A 17,302-nucleotide genomic window follows, 5' to 3' on the forward strand; every position below is an offset into this window, starting at 1 on the left:
TTTTGCACAGCAAAGGAAACAATCAACAAAACCAAAAGACAACTGACAGAATGGGAGAAGGTATTTGCAAATGACATATCAGATAAAGGGCTAGTATCAAAAATCCATAAAGAACTTATCAAACTCAACACCCAAAGAACCAGTAATCCAATCAAGAAATGGGCAGAGGGCATGAACAGACATTTCTGCAAAGAAGACATCCAGATGGCCAACAGACACATGAAAAAGTGCTCCATATCACTCAGCATCAGGGAAATACAAATCAAAACCACAATGAGATACCACCTCACACCAGTCAGCATGGCTAAAATTAACAAGTCAGGGAATGACAGATGCTGGCAAGGATGCGGAGAAAGGGGAACCCTCCTACACTGTTGGTGGGAATGCAAGCTGGTGCAACCACTCTGGAAAACAGCATGGAGGTTCCTCAAAAAGTTGAAAATAGAGCTACCCTATGACCCAGCAATCGAACTACTGGGTATTTACCCTAAAGATACAAATGTAGTGATCTGAAGGGGCACGTGCACCCGAATGTTTATAGCAGCAATGTCCACAAAAGCCAAATTGTGGAAAGAACCTAGAGGTCCCTCAACAGATGAATGGGTAAAGAAGATGTTGTATATATATATACAATGGAATACTATGCAGCCATCAAAAGAAATGAAATCTTGCCATTTGCGATGTCAGGGATGGAACTAGAATTATGTAGTTCCATTCCTGTCATCTAGCATAATACTACTGTCATCCAGTAGTATTATGCTGAGCAAAATAAGTCAATCAGAGAAAGACAATTATCACATGATCTCCCTGATATGAGGAAGTTGAGAGGCAAAGTGAGGGGTTTGGGGGGGTAGGGCAGGAAAAAAATGAAACAAGATGGGATCAGGAGGAAGACAAACCATAAGTGACTCAATCTGAGGAAACAGAGGGTTGCTTGGGGGGTAAGAAGAGGATGGTTGGGTTATGGACATTGGGGAGGTTATGTGCTACAGTGAGTGCTGTGAAGTGTGTAAGCCTGATGATTCACAGACCTGTACTCCTGGGGCTAATATGTTATATGTTAATAAAAAATTAAAAATTAAAAAAAATATAAAGACATGGAAGATCGAAAAGAAAAAAAAATGAGGATGCCAACAGTAGGGTAAGCTGTGGCAGTACTGGCCAATGGACCCAAGAGGTCTAAGTAAGTGGCCAGTTGGAGCCAGGCAATTCAAGTGGGAGATACCACATTTCAGATAAATGGGCATCCATCCTATATTGTAGGCATCTAAGGAGCAAGGACCAAGTCTTATTCACTCCAGTACTGTCAGTGTCCAGCACACTTTCTGGCACACACTCCATGCTTAATAAATGTTTGAAAAGAACTGAACATAAGCAAAGGAAACAGCATTTACCTACTAAATTTTTTAAAAAAACCTTAATTCTTGGGGTGACTGAGTGACTCACTTAGTTGAGCATTCAACTCTTAGTTTTGGCTCAGGTCATAATCTCAGGATCATGAGATTGAGTCCGGCATTGGGCTCTGTCCTCAGTGAGGAGTCTGCTTGAAATTCTCTCCCTCTCTGCCTCTCCCCGCTCATCTGCATGCATGCTCTCTCTCCCTAAAATTAAATAATAAATCTTAAAGTTTTTTTTAAAAACCCTCAACTCTTCATTGTTAGGAAGTTTCTTACGGCTAATTTAAATTATACTATGCTAACGGAGGATTCCATTCTGCCCCTCCCTTCAAAAGAGACAAAGACTTGATCACCATTTTTTGTAAAATAAAATAAAATAAAATAATCTATTAGTGATAGATTAAATAATTACCACTTATTAAGCATCAATCATCTCCAGGCACCAGCCTTACATTCAATGTGCTTTGTCTTTTGTTCTTGCAACAATCTTTAGGTAAGCAATTTCATCTCCAATTTATAGTTGAGGACACTGAGGTTCAGAGATGTTAAGTATTTTGCTTAAGTTTACACAACCAGCAGCAGCAAAACTAGGCTTTATATCCAGTGGGTCCCCTGTTTCTTCTCTGAGGACCCTTTCTGCCTGTTTCTACCTGGGAGCAATCATTCCCATCTTCTAGTGTGCTCTTCTTCTACAGTAATTAACACATGTTCTTCAGCTTCTAATCATGGCCCTTACAAACAAACTATTAATAATCTTTTATCTATCTCTGGCCTTTCACCAAGTTCTCCACATTCTTTGAGTTTGGCGTCAACTCAGTCCTTAAAATACCATTCGATGGGGGAAAAAAATCACAAGTTTTGACTTTAGTAAAAGAATAGAATCATCTCCCTTCCCATTTTAAATCAGCCTAGAAACTATTAAGCACATTCACAAAAAATCATTTTTAAAAAAGTGAAAAAGTAAAGGAATAATAACCACCAGGAATCCTGGTGAAAGCTGGGTGTCACAAGGTAGTTTTGTGTGCTTCCCAACTGCATGAAAAGGTACCAGGAACAGGACAGAGCACACCTGGACTAACCATTTTCCAGGTGCGAACACCCGCACCTGGCAGCGGATGCCTCATGGTGAAGAAAGACCATAGGGTTCAGGAGGTGAAGCCAACCAAATACTGTGATGCGGAGTTTTAGTCTCCCTATGGTCTAGAGTCGGGTAGCTCAAGGTGGGGGCTGTAGGCAAGCACTGGTCCATTTCATTCCTAGCCTGTGACATGCTAAGTAGAGTAACAAAATACTTTTTCATCTCTCAAATCTAATAAAAATCTTGGGCTTATATATTGCCCATCTTCATTTTTTCTGCTCATCCCTTCATTTCCAAACACTAGAGCAGGGCCTGACATGTAGCTGGTATGTACTGGCTGCCTGGGAGATCATAAGAGAAGGTTGGAGAGAGGGCAGAGACCAGGAAACACCAAATGCCAGCAAATGGAGGACATCTTTTTTTTTTTCCTAGTAATTCATCTTTATAAAGCATTGGTCTATGACAGGTTGCAAATGTACAGAACAAAACAAAAAGCAAGAACTGGTCCTTTACCTCAGGTAGTTAGAGAAGTGCTGGTCTAGCAAGTAAATGTAGAAATGGTGCTTGGCAGAGTTGCTAGAACTCCTGGCCATTTATTTAGCGTCTAGTAAAGATTTAGGCGTGGTAATGTTCCCAGAATAAGTCACCAGTAATACCTTCGGACACTCACTTTTAGTTCCCCGTATTCCAACCATCTACGTATATCAGCGCGTTCCCTAAAGATTCCATCCATCCCTGAGGCAGATGCTTATGACCCCAGGCTTACAGGGAAATGCTAAAGAACTACTGATGGGCTCTCTCTCTAAGCAGACTACTGAGCGAGTCACAAAGGGCATAGGAGAGTCCACTGCACGTTGCTCTAGCCCACGTAAACGAAACGTAGGTTTCCTCAACTCTTAAAAAAGGTTCAGGTAATGACCCCTCCTGTTGTTTCTTGCCATGTGAAGGGACCCACCTGGTTTCTTCATTCCTGGGAGAAGCGCCTTATAGAAGTGAGTTTGGGAAATGAATTAGACATGTTTAACCCAGTCCTTCTTCACTCTTGGAAACTAGCTACTCTGTACAAGGCTACACAGGGGCAGACCCCCGGGAGCAGAGTCCTGTGGCTGTTCAGCTGTGGGTGTTGATTCCTGGATTCAGTCGTAGGAAGGAATTGTTCCCATGTACCCTGAGCCAATTTCTCCAGTATCAGCTTCTCTCAGGTGGCTTATAGTCTGGGCAGAAATACAAAGGTATTATTTGGAAGGCTTCTCTCAAACCTCACCAAATGGCAGTGATTATACATGCATTAAAGGCTTGTCTCATAGGCTTTGCTGGCCTATATTCTTCACTTGCCTTCCATTAGCCTTCTCGCAGAGGAGGGCAGATCCTGAATCACTCATGTGGTGACTATGCTGTATTGATACCTATTCTGTACCTTCCGCCGAGTAGAAGCCAGACCTTCCTTTGCCACACTGGTGAGTGATGGCAGTCTCCTGGCTCAGTCAATGCCCCTTTCTGCCTGTACTTTTCTGGGTGTGTTTCTCCTAAAGTTGTGGCTCATCTTTCCAGGTTTTTGAAGATCAATAAGCACATACTTTGTGACACATCACGATGGAAAACACAAGGGTTCTAGAATAAAAAGGAAGAATCAGATAAAAGTGAGTCTTTGCTCCTCTACAAAGTATCAAGAACAGAATGTCTTACCAGGCATTTTTACAGTTCACTCTGGGTAAACAGAGAAATGCTTATGGCTTCTGCAGCCTTCCCATTTCCAAGACCCAGTAAGGACTCTTTCTTTGGCTCTTCCTCAGTTAGGCCAGGGAGCATTAAAACTTACAGTCTATTTCTCTGAGATTCAGTTACAAGTCACTCTTGCTACAATTCTCTCTGACCTTGCATTTTTCTTTGGGTCACTGGAGTAGTTTTTGGCTAATCGCCTGTGAACACTGCCTACATTTTCTAAGCCAGAATGTGGCTTGCTTCTTCTGGTAGCCCTTCCTCGTGATGACTATGCCTGGCTGAGCTGGAGGAATGAATGACCCTAGATGCTTTGTCACCATATTGACAGCATTATGTCTCCTCAACTAGACCTTGTCTATGCCAATAGCTTTGTCTGCATTTTCCCCCACCCCCAAATATGGAATTATATTTGTAATATTACTTTATGTTACAGATTAAGTCCCTAAAGAAAGACAGTACCCACCCCCTTAATGTAGTTAAGATCTTCGTCAGTGTTTTTCATTCAACTTTGCTAGTTCAGGAGCACCTGGGTGGCTAAATCTGTTAAGCGTCTGCTTTTGGCTAAGGTCATGATCCAGGGGTCCTGGGATCAAGCACCACTTTGTATCTGGTAGCATGGCTTTGGGCTCCCTGCTCAGAGGGGTGTCTGCTTCTCCTTCTCCCTCTGCACCCCCCAATTCTAGCTCTTCTTTTGTTCACTCTCTCAAATAAATGAATAAAAATCTTAAGAAAAAAAAAAAACTTTGCTAGTCGAAACATACATTTTAATGTAAAAATGCATGAATATAGAGACGTATAGGCTTCTGGTTTAGAAAGCCTGCCTCTTTGGAAAGTTACTGACCTCATAAGAAATTATGGATAAACTCCCCAAGGTGGGATGAACAGAAAGTAACTTATACTCACATACAAACATAATTAAGTATAGATACAGATGCATAACTAAAATGAAATTTAATGTAGATGTGTCAAAGAGAAGAAAGCACAAAAAATTTATAGAACTTATATGAAGTAGGGATGCTCAGTCTGTTAAACGACTGCCTTCTGCTCAGGTCATGTTCCCAGGATCCTGGGATCAAGCCCAGCATCAGGGTCCTTGCTCAGCAGGGAGCCTGCTTCTCCCTCTGCCTGTCTCTCCCCGTTTGTACACTCTCTCTCTCTCTCTGACAAATAAATAAAAATCTTAAAAAAAAAAAAAAAAAACAGAAACAAAACTTACATGAAGTAAGAAAATGTTGAATGGGGTAATAACCAAAACTTCATTAACTTAGCAGTCTTGGGGTCCCAGAAAGTGAGGTAGCACCGGCCAGATTCCTTTGGTGTTGCATGTCCTTCTAGACCAGGCCGGGCAAGTGACAGTGGATTTGGAGTTGGGGCAAGCCCACCCCATGTTGCACAGCACACTGCACTGCAGATAGAACCCAGCAAACAGGGAATCCATTATAGTTGAGAGTTGCCCTGTGCAGACAACCAGCTTCTACCAGCACTTGGAGGAGAGACGACCCTATTAAAATACCTTTTAAAAAGCTAAAGCTAAATGACTGAACATTAAAACTTTGAGGAATGGGGGGGGGAATACTATGAGGAAATGTCAGCTTACTTATCCAGGGAATGAGCAGAACTTAATTCTCATTCCAGCATGGGGCTGTTGGGCACCCAGCTCTTTCCACTCTGGATAGAAAACAAATCCCCAAGTTGCTACTGAGCCAAACTTTAAAGGCCAGCCAGGAAATGAGCAGCACTCCCGCATAGGAAAGACTGGATCAATGTTTTTTCTAAGTAAACAAAAGATCTGCAAAAGTGTTTCCTTGCACTATTTGGCAAGAGAAAGAAGCACCTGGAGAGAGAGTTAGGATGAGAAACAGTATAAGAAATGGGAGTAAAACAAGGATGGTTATAACGAAGCTTTGTCTCGCTAATCTCCAGGGCCCAAGTGTTCTATTAGGAAACAAAGCTGCAAATGAAGAGACAATCAGGAAGACTGTTGATTAAGACTACATTCATGGAAAGGATAAATAGAATAAATACTTTTCTGGATCCTGAATCTCATCTTTCATTTGGATTTTTAAAAAACTTTAAAAATACCTTCTAGAGAGTCAAAGTGGAATATATACATTAAAATAAATGAGGGCTGTGGAGGAAGAAGTATGAGCAATGAGAAAAGCAATTATCCTTGGAGACAGAAATTTCTTTGCTTCAATGCAGCCTGTGATGCAGGCAATTTCAGCCATTCTCTTTCAGGTTGATTTTCCATGCGAGTTCCAAATGCTGCTTGAGGGGACGTGGTCTCAGTTCACCTGGGGGACTGGGGAATAACTAAAGATGTATGGAGAGCTATCAGATTCTTTAAGGCAAACATTCTGTTTCAGTAGGACAGCCTCAGGAGGAAGTCACCCTTGGGAGACAGGTAAGAGAAATGAGGCAGCAACTGCATAGTGTTGTCTGTGTTAAATACATAAACTTAAACCACCCCCAAAACCAATGCAAAGGACTCGCCGCATCTCCTCGTTAATTTTATGAAGTCACAGAGTATTAGCTCTTTTCCCAATGAAAAAGGCTTAAAGACTTGAAGGGTTAGAGCCATTCCTCAATAATTTTGAAACAACCAATAATCAATACATAAAGATTAACTGAGAAAGAAAATTCATTTCTGCTTTTTCTGCAATGAGCCTAGGGAGTGTCACATAAAGGAGCAATAGATTGAGAAAACGGCCAAAGAATTTGTATAAGCAGAACAAAACTCATAGTTTCCCTGGACCAAACCCAACAGCCCAAGCAGGAGAGATGATGCTTGGGGGCTTTTTAGGAGGCGATCGATGGCTCACTTGATTTGGTAGGCAACATTTGATAGAAAAGCACATATTTTGCGGAGCCCAGCCTCTACTTAGTGCCTACCTGCTGGAGAAAATCAAAGATAAAGATGCAAATCCCTGGGAAGCCAGGGACACAGCTAACTGGATGCCATTTGTGACTATTTGAAGTCCATGAGTTCCTCAAGTATTGATCTTTTTTTCTCCTTATGAAATGTTAACGTGTGTTCTTATTCATTCACCTGCCTCTGGCTGTTCCTTACTAAAGGTTAAGTGGTTGTGAAACCACATGCACTACAGAATCCAAAGCAGCTGTTTGAAACTCTTGAACAAGGAGTAGTGCCTTGTAGCTCCCGGGGCAGCTGAGGGTGGGCTCTCTCTGACCATCTGTAGGTTTTAATGTGCTCCGTCCATCTCGTGCCAGCGTGGCTTGCCAAGAGTTGGAGTCACTGTGCTTGGAGACACTGCAGGAGGGGGTCAAGGTGGGGCGGGGGGGGGGGGGGGCGTGCTCTGCAGCCTCCTGGGCCTCTCCAGCAGGTGCACTTGCCTTTTCATTCTGAGGCTGTTTTTCTTACCCTCCACAAGCACTCATACACAGAACTGTTATTACTTGTTACTGCATGTTGCTGATTCATACTCAGAGGAAAAAGTAATTTTGTCTTCAACACCTCTTCCCTGTCATGTAAGGCATATGTTAATGAAAGACAGATTTTGGCATCCACTCTCCTCTGTAGCTTTGAAGCCACAATATAAGATTCATTATAAATGAAGATGCAACTGTTATTTTACTTCTATTTATATTTATAACAACACCAAAGCCATCTTGCAGGTACCTTTGCGCCTCTTGAATCCCAAACCATATTCCAAGAAATGGTCAACATTTTATGCTTGAATTGGCATTAATGTGGCATTAACGTACATACAATGTTTTAAAATAAAGATGTTTTCACTCATATTTTGTTACTGACAATCCCTGAATTCACATCTTTTAGATTATACTAAAGCTGAATCCCTTGGAAGACATTTTAAGGCTTTTTCAGACTGCCTTTTTTTCCCCCCTCTCTGTAAGTGAGGAGTATGCAGGCGATGGGTGCTCGGCTTGCAGGCTCGGCTCGGAGGGGAGCCAAGTGGAAGCCAGAAGTGGGTGGGGCAGGAGCAGAAGTAAACATATGCAGAATGCTGAAAAGAACTGATTGAAAGCTTTTGCTTTGTCATTCCTCTTAGTTCCTTTCCTTCTTTTCCTTCCCATTTTGTAACTGTGGACCAGTGCAATGTACTTATTTCATAGAATCACTGGCTCTGGAATGAGCTGTCACCTTGTAGATTGTCTCATCCAAACTCCTACCCATTGCTATAATTCTCCACTTGATTCAGGAGCTCCTTTTCTTCTCCAGCAGCTTTCCCAGCAGCATGTGAGCTATCGATTAAAAGTGTGCTGATGAGACTAGAGTTTTTGGAATCAGACAGTTCTGGGTCCAAACCGTGGCTCTGCCACGGATTCGCAGTGACATCTGGGCAAGTCTCAGAGCCCCAGTGTCATCTGTTAGATGGTCAGGACAGAAATGAATTCATAGGCGTCTGAAGATGAAATGAAGTAATAATGTAATATATAAAAATATAATATATAGAAGACTCAGCACTGGTTGCTAAATTAAGAGTAGTTAAGTGGTTCAAAAGGAACCAAGACCCATACTTTCTGTTTGACTCTGAGGCAATTCTTTTACACCGCATCTTACTGTCTTTCTCACAAGGTCTCATAAAGCCACTGAAAAAGTTTCTGTTGCTGGAATACTCTCCGTATGTGGCCTTGCAGACTGTAAATGCTGTTATTAAGAACAATACCTCCCATATATTCAGTGCTTTAGAATTTACAATGCACTTTCACAAGTGCAGGGTGGGGAGGTGGGGAGGGGAGGCAGGGGAGTACCCATACCAGCTCGATGTCTACTGGTGACTAACAGAGGCCGGAAGCAGGAGCTGCGGAGGCTCTGAAAGAGGTCTATTAGTGATGCAAGTGTGAAGTTATCTGCACTTGTGAGGAGCATAATAAACATTAAAACCAATTAGAAGTAACAACGAGTGATATATTCAGGCTTCAGAACTTGGCTTTGAGGAGTTGGCAAACCGTAGGAATACAGCACGGGAGTTTGGGGGCAAGAAATTTACCTGAAGTGTAGCAGTCGAAATATGGGTGCGTTTTCCCATACAAACTAGAGTATAGTGACTATTTAGATTGCAGAATGGTAGAAACCTCCATGTGTTCATAGTTTAGAGACAAAGCATATGGAATTGAATCCAGCAAAGCAAGTCATTTCTCAGAATCAACATTCACTGAGTGCTTCAATACGATAAATCTATCACACTGAATGCAAAACTTTTAATAATAGAAACTGTTACCTTGACGTTCTTACAAAATTCTGAAATAGTTCTTCATGTATGAGAGTTTTTACATTTGGAAAACGCTCAAAAGCGAATTTTTAGAAGTGGAGAGAAAAGAGGCTGCATTTTTAATATAGAATATTTCATTGTTTCTGTATCGTAAGAAGATGAAGGAACATCTTTTTCTGTTAGAAAGAAAATGGTCCTTTTGAAATTCAGCTCCCTCTGAAGATGAATTTTTAAATCTCAAATTCTGTCTAACTAACTGGTCCTAACTTTATGTCCATGCAGAAAAAATAAGAATTTCATGCAGCTATCAAATATTTTAACCTAATATCCAGGCAGATACATTTGCAACACTTCATGATTTTTTAATACCTACAGGCAATATTCCAAATCAGGTCTTTCTCCCCCCCCACCCCAATACCCCAAAAATCTGTATTTTGTCTAGTAGGAGGCTGATTTAGGTGGGCTAAGCAAGAGAAAAGACTGACCAGACAAGTGGAAAGACACTTGTAGAAATGGCCCTACCGAGTAGCCATGTGGCACGGGAGGTCTATGCTAGACAGAGTCCAGAAGAGCCCAGTTTGTGTCTCACAGTCCAAATTTGGCTGATGTATTTTTGAAGTTTCTAAAGGTTAACTACATGCTATAATACAGTATAGAAAGACACAAAGCTGAATTTTACTCTGCCAGTCAAAAGCCTGGCTTTAAACTGCTATTTAGGACTGAGAGAGAGAGTGTACAATTTACATGTGTGAGAATGTGAGAATGATTTTACCTTCTGTTGTTTTTAAAACCACCTTAGGCCATGATTTTTAAATTGAGGCACAAGAAGATCTGCTGGGGTTCCCATAGCGACATTAACTTGTTTAACTGTCCTTGTTGTATGTAATACTTTCAGGACTAGTTTGGCTTTTTTTTTTTTTTTTTTAAGTTTTTTTTTTTTTTTTTTAAAGGTTTTATTTATTTGTCAGAGAGAGAGAGGGAGAGAGAGCGAGCACAGGCAGACAGAATGGCAGGCAGAGGCAGAGGGAGAATTAGGCTCCCTGACGAGCAAGGAGCCCGACGCGGGACTCGATCCCAGGACCCTGGGATCATGACCTGAGCCGAAGGCAGCTGCTTAACCAACTGAGCCACCCAGGTGTCCCCTAGTTTGGCTTTTAAATGTATACTTTAATTATGAAATACAACTGAGTGAAGAGTCTCAGGCACATTTTAACTTCTGCATTTATTGACTGATGCCATGTAAACAGAAAGCTTGATATTGTACTTCTGAGGAACTGCCCCCAAGGCAAGTGTATGCAAAACCTTTTATGTGGTCTTCCTGCCCCGATGTCTGGCCTCACTGCATTCCATTCCATATGGGATGCCTCAATCTCTCTAAATGTATTTATAACATGAGTAGGATAAAACAGAAACAAACTGGGGCGCCTGGGTGGCTCAGTTGGTTGGGCAGCTGCCTTCAGCTCAGGTCATGATCCCAGCGTCCTGGGATCGAGTCCCACATCGGGCTCCTTGCTCAGCGGGAGCCTGCTTCTCCCTCTGCCTCTGCCTGCCTCTCTGTCTGCCTGTGCTCGCTCTGACAAATAAATAAAATCTAAAAAAAAAAAAAAAAAAAAAAAAAACCAGAAACAAACTAACCTCGGATTGCTCCAGACTAGAGACCAGAAGCCAATGTGCCCTCTATTCAAGGCTGTCTAGCAGCTGACTCCTACCCCATCTTTTCTCCACAATGCATCATAGGGAATGGCCCACACCAAACACACTTGTCTTCTCCCCATCAGGGACTAGGCTGACACCCACTGCCCCCCAGAACCTGATGTTTCCCCCTTCCTTCCCACCAACTAATCTTTCTCTTTGGAACCACTATTGCTGCCACTAACACTACTCTGAGACACGCTGTTTGTGACCAGGCAGCATCTCTCCTTTTTTCTTTTGATAACAGTGTCTTCATTTTCCTTTGAGGAACTTTCCTGCACCTCCATACATTCAGGTGGCACCATCAGTGAAGCTTCCCTGCCCCAAACTGTCGAGAGATGAATCCATGACCCAAGTTAGACCAATCACATTCTTCCGAAAACTGAATTTTTTTTTTTTTAAGATTTTATTTATTTATTTGTCATAGAGAGAGAAGCGAGAGTGAGCACAGGCAGAGTGGCAGGCAGAGGCAGAGGGAGAAGCAGGCTCCCTGCCAAGCAAGGAGCCCGATGTGGGACTCGATCCCAGGACGCTGGGATCATGACCTGAGCCGAAGGCAGCTGCTTAACCAACTGAGCCACCCAGGCGTCCCCCGAAAACTGAATTTTAAGTGCATTCAAAAAGGAAAAAGAGTGGGAATGAATTTTTCCAATGGTAGTCCTTCAAGAGATTTCCATTTCTTCTAGATTTCTGTGGCTCAAAGTCTGCTAGCTGCTAGGTTCCCTATTTGAGTACCTGTTTATATATTATCTGAGATTGTGATTTAGAGGCTTGGGATGTGCATGTTTTGCTTTGACAGCCAGATCCTATCTATGCTCTCTGAGGACAGGGCTGGGTCTGTATTTATTGTATTAGTCCATATAGTTTAGCACAATGTAAAGTACCCAGTATATGTTGTACGACAAATGAAAAACCAATCTTAGAAACTCCATTTTTACAAAGTACAATTTGAAAGCCAACTTATATCCTTTTTGAGGCAAGGTGGTAATAAGAATTTTGGGGGGGTATAACAGTTGACTTAAAGAGAGCTTACAATAACTTGTACACCTAATAATAGCCTGAAAATAATGTTAGCATGGGTCATACTTCCCCAATTTTAGAAAACAGAAACTAAAATTCTATTTCAGACGTTAGTCTCTGAATTAAAAAAAAAAAAAAAAGTTTTGGGGTAAACAGAAAAGGAGAAAACAAAAAATTCACCTAGGCCTTGTGCCTTGCGGGGGAAACAAAGGAGTACTGTCTCTCTGCTATCAGATAAGAGAGGAAGAGAGTTTAACTATATTAGACTAACACATAAACAAATGTTTTTTTTTTGCACTTCTAAAAAATGGCAGGGTATGGTTTCTCAGAATCATCTGACTTATAGCAGTAATTTAATTGAAAGCTTATAAATTTCAGAGAACAAACAAAATGGTTAGACATAAACACAAACAAGCTTGAGCACATTAAGCTTTGAAAACACAGAATATGGTACACTCTTCCAAATCATTTACGAGTGTTTAAACAAAAGAGCTCACCCATGATAAACAGCAGGATATACAAATTCTCTTTTCTTCTGGTTGTCCTTTCAAAAATGAAAGATCTACAGAAGTCTTTGTACAGTGTAATCCTCATGATTCAGCCATGAGAAAGGAGTGAAAATCCCAACTTGGAGGTTTTTTGAGTCAAGTGTAATGGTTTCTGGAATTTGCCTTGAACCCACACTCGGTGCATTTTCACTTGTTTTTTCCTATTCACTTGTAAACGACGATCAACCAGATTTTGCTTCTCCTCTAACCCAGCCTTGCAGAACATATTGTGGACTTCCCCTGTGAGACAAAAATGGCAATCAAATGTATATGTGACTGGTGCATGGTGGTGGGAGACAGGGGGACAGTCAGGAACAATGGAATATTAATGGAATGACTAACCATCTAAATTTCAGTTATACTAAGAGACTCCCCAGTACAAACTGGTTAAGGAAACCTGTAAAACCAAATGGATTTCTTCTACTTCACAGAAATACACCAAGTATGAACAGCTTAACATGGCAGGCATAAAGATATACAATACTACTGGCTGCAGATTTCAATATTTTGAAAGGTGCCCTCTGTTCTGAGGGTTTTTTTTGTTTCCAGAGACCCCAAATGGCACATTATAAAAGTACTCACATAAGTTTGGAGAAAATCCTTGAGTGGATAATTCATTTTAAACACTTTTTTAAAAATGAGAAATTGACAAGAGATAAGTAATTTTCCATGGACTCTTAAAATCAAGTTCCCTCCTCTGGCTGTGGTATGTCATCATTTTATTCTATATCTGGGCTAACAGTATTTCCAAAATGGAACAGACTACACCTTCACTTGGCTATAAGAATGAAACAAGCGATTCTTTAAAGCAGTTTCAACTGGAAAAAGATTAAAAGACAAAAAGGCCATTTTCGAGCTTTCACATAGAACAGTTACAGTGTGGTTACAGAGTAACCAAAGAGAGTTCTTACAGCTAATTACTTTCCCTTAGAGATAAGCATACCTTTTGTAAAGAAATATACTCTGGTACCATCTCCTCGAACATAAAAATTTTCAGATAAGCAATGTCCTAAAAAACATAATTGTGATCAGAGAAGCTTAGTATTCCTTAAAACAAAACAGAAACGTGACATAAAATATAAACAAGGCATTTTTAAAACACATGAAAAGAATTCCAAACTGAATATACCCCTTTTAAAACGAAGCTGAGTCTTATCATATCTTCCATAGTCCCGAAATAATAGCACTCCTCCAGGTTTCAGTAAGTTGGACAGTCGGTTTACAACGCCTTGCATCCTTTGAAAACAAAGCAAGATACTATCTGAAGAAGTCTTGCTTTACATGACACATTTAACCTTTTTAAAGATAAAATAAGGAAAGTTCCATGGGGCCAAAAAAATCTCACCACAAACCTAAGGGCGACGAAACCAAAAATATTTTGTACAGAAAGGAAAATGGATACCAAAACTTGCTAAACGATTAGACTCAGAAGACCTAGAGTATAAATCACCCAAATGACTGAGTGTTGTCTTCGCAGAGCTTGATGATGTTAAAGCGTCACTGCAAAACTACATAGACGGTTCCTGGTTTTCTATCAAGTTACGGTAGTCCCAAGGCAGATAAACATTGAAGTCACTTCATTTTCCTTGCAAGATAAAAAATATGGTGGAGCCATCCCAAATTGCACATATCTAAATAGAGATCACGTTTCCTCCAAAACTAGCCCCTTCTTCTTTATTTAGTTCAAAGGTGCCATCATTCACTGAAGTGTTACACCTCAGAGGTTTTTTTTTTTTAGATTTTTAAAAAAATTTATTTATTTGACAGAGAGAGATCACAAGTAGGCAGAGAGGCAGGCAGAGAGAGAGGAGGAAGGAAGGAAGCTCCCTGCTGAGCAGAGAGCCCTGGGATCATGACCCGAGCCGAAGGCAGAGGCTTTAACCCACTGAGCCACCCAGGTGCCCCATACCTCAGAGGTATTTTTAATCCCTTTTCTTTTCCTCCTCTTTCACTAGTCTCTCCACAACCACGTGGTCATCCAATTCTAGGTCTTCTTTTTTTAAATGATGTTTTGTCTCCTTTTTGTTTCCCTTTTGTACAAATTGCTACCTCCTTAGGCCTGGAAACAGAATACTTTCTAACATCCTTTATTATTCCCCTGTTAATTCTTCCTGCATATCAGTGAGGAATTATTCTACTTAAAATGATGGTTTTGTCAAATCATCCCTTTGCTCAAAAATGTTCATGATTTTAATCCATAGGATAAAATCTCAATTTCTTAGCTGGGCTCTTAAGATCTCCTTCAACCGGCCTCAATCTCTCCAACATCTTTCCCACTATACCCTAATGTGAAGCATCAACTCTGCCCTAACTGTTCCAAGCTTGGCTCTGAAGCAATCCATGCCTTTGTTCACGTGGTTCCCCTCAAAGAATTCTCTCTTACTTTCTGCCTATTTAAATTCTATTCACACTCCAAGCCCCAGCTCAATACTGGGAAGCCTTTACTTACTTTCTTTTATTATTTATTCTTTTCATCTGGTTCCCAATCAAATACAACCCCTTGTGACTGCTCTTGACTTAATGTTTTTGGTTAAATGTTCATGGTCTTATGTGTGATTATGGGTCAGAGATGGCAAAGATTTCAGATCTCATATCCATGCCAAGTGACTGACATTGGTTGCCTACAGAGCTCAGTGGGAATGACAATCAGGGTACAAAACCAGTTATGAGTGTCTGCCCTGAGCAGAGAATGGTAAATGGAAGCCCGTGTGCTGAGTCCTAGCTATCTCTGCTTTATCCACGCTACTTAAAGCTTCTAGATATTCTTATTTTAAAAATGAGGAGTTTGCATCAGATAATCTGTAAATTCCTTCCAATTAAAACAATGTTCAGTGGAATAAAGGAGAGAAAAGCCAGATTTATGTCAGGTTATGAAGGAAGTAGATAGTGAGAAAATGAAAGTCACTATGAAAACAAGATAGAAATATAACATAAAGAGGTGGCATAATTAGATGAAATGCTCTCTTAAAAAACTGGAACATAAGTACATGAAAGGGAAAAAAAGAAAAGTCTTTTTCCTTGTTTATTTTGTTAGAGGTTATTTTCACACTGTGTTTATGGCTTTAGAGTTCGGCAATTAAAGAAAACCATATCTTAACCTTAAAATATTCGCATTCAGGATAAATGTCTTACGTACAGAGAATACCTTTCTGCAATTACTACTAAAACAAAGTATGAAACATAAATGCAGAAAAATAAACAGCCAGATATTTCAAAATGCAGCCATCTCCCTCTGCAAATCCTTTCTTCCCAACTATCCTTTAACATCTGGGGTTGTAGGTAAAGGCAACGGTGGGGGCTGCTTTTCTTCATCAGCCCACCTTGCTTGGCTTGGTGCCAAATTCCAGAACCAGTTCCTGAGGACTGCAGGGGAACGTGGGCTGGGGGAGATGGACAAGACAAGAAACAGGAGAGGGCCCCTTTTCTTTATCTGCCTTGGGCCAACTCTGCTATCCTCATCTACCTCTAGATGGAAGGTGAGGAAAAGGAAAAGAAGAGATTTTAAAAAGGAGTATTTATTGATTGCCTACTCTATGCTTGGATCTGTGGTAAACATATTGTACTTTCTTTTATTTCAGTGGTAAGGACAGTTAGCTCTTCTTTTTTAGCCTCTTATGGTTTATTCCCATTTAAGCTGGATCCCCCAGTCTCAAGGTCTAGCAGAACTGCTTGCCATTCATTTGTGCATGGATTTTTCAAGCTGGTAGGAAGCCACTTTTCTAAAACTTCCACGGGGCTGAATATACCACCAGAGTCCCAAATGACCCTAAAGATACTGTCTTTTCACTTACTATTGCCTTCCTTCTACTTACTCACCAATTTTCAGATCATTTCTATATAGGTAAGAAAGTGGCTAGGGACAGGATACATCTGAATTTATTTTATAATAAATAAATAGAATGAACATACTGTAGTATAACAGTAATCTTTCCAAGACATCTGCTTCCCCTTCTTTTTAACATTCAGTTCAAATCATGAGAAAATACATTATCTAAACTAATTTTAAGTAGAGTTTTTGTGGTCTTATTTGGAATTTAAACATTTCCTGTTATAGGTGTCAAATAGAAAATCTTGTTCTCTAACCACCTACTCCATCCTCTTAACTATTCATTCTTTTAACTATGAAACAAAATACATAGATGACATCTCTCTACCAGTACCTGAATGATGCCAATATTCTAAACAGATTAGCAGAAAGACACAGATTATAGAAAGTGGGAGGAAAAAGTGGCTTCATGGAATGTGATATGTCTCACCAGGTGCAAAAATATGTTTCATTCGGATTTATTTGGAAATTTAATTTGTCTTTCAACAAGCAATCAAAGTGCTCATCTCTAAATAAGAGGTAAAAAAACTATAAAGGGTCCTAGTGAGTTTGTAATTGCAAAGGGAAAAGCACACGTTAACTCGGTTTCTTTGGGAAAGGGTCACACTCATCAAACAAAGACTGGTTGATGTCAAGTCTCTACCAGCAAATTTTCGGGGTTGAATCTACTGCCTCAGCAGAAAATCCAATTTTAAGAAAACTTACACATGCACAACCCTTGCCACCACACGTGTGCCTTAATACAAGTGAGGTGGCAGAATTTTAAGAGAGGTGATCATTTTAACAGCTGGTAGTATCTCTTTCTGTTTCCTCTCTGGACAAAA

At 40.6% G+C, this 17,302-nt stretch overlaps 1 protein-coding gene across 6 annotated transcripts in view; it reads right to left on the bottom strand.

Annotated features, from left to right (window-relative positions):
• Positions 1-12,003: 12,003 nt before the first annotated feature.
• The window catches only part of METTL8 (methyltransferase 8, methylcytidine), an 85,232-nt gene continuing 79,933 nt past the window's right edge, over positions 12,004-17,302 (bottom strand). For all 6 annotated transcript variants that reach the window (XM_047722142.1, XM_047722148.1, XM_047722143.1 and 3 more), the window contains 3 exons: positions 13,782-13,888; positions 13,596-13,661; positions 12,004-12,892 (listed from right to left, as the gene is read on the bottom strand). In XM_047722142.1, the coding sequence (XP_047578098.1) occupies positions 12,702-12,892; positions 13,596-13,661; positions 13,782-13,888 (364 nt within the window). In that variant the 3' untranslated portion in view covers positions 12,004-12,701. The remainder of the gene's footprint in view (positions 12,893-13,595; positions 13,662-13,781; positions 13,889-17,302) is intronic.

Source organism: Lutra lutra, chromosome 3 (genome assembly GCF_902655055.1).
Source record: "Lutra lutra chromosome 3, mLutLut1.2, whole genome shotgun sequence".
Classification (NCBI taxonomy): domain Eukaryota; kingdom Metazoa; phylum Chordata; class Mammalia; order Carnivora; family Mustelidae; genus Lutra; species Lutra lutra.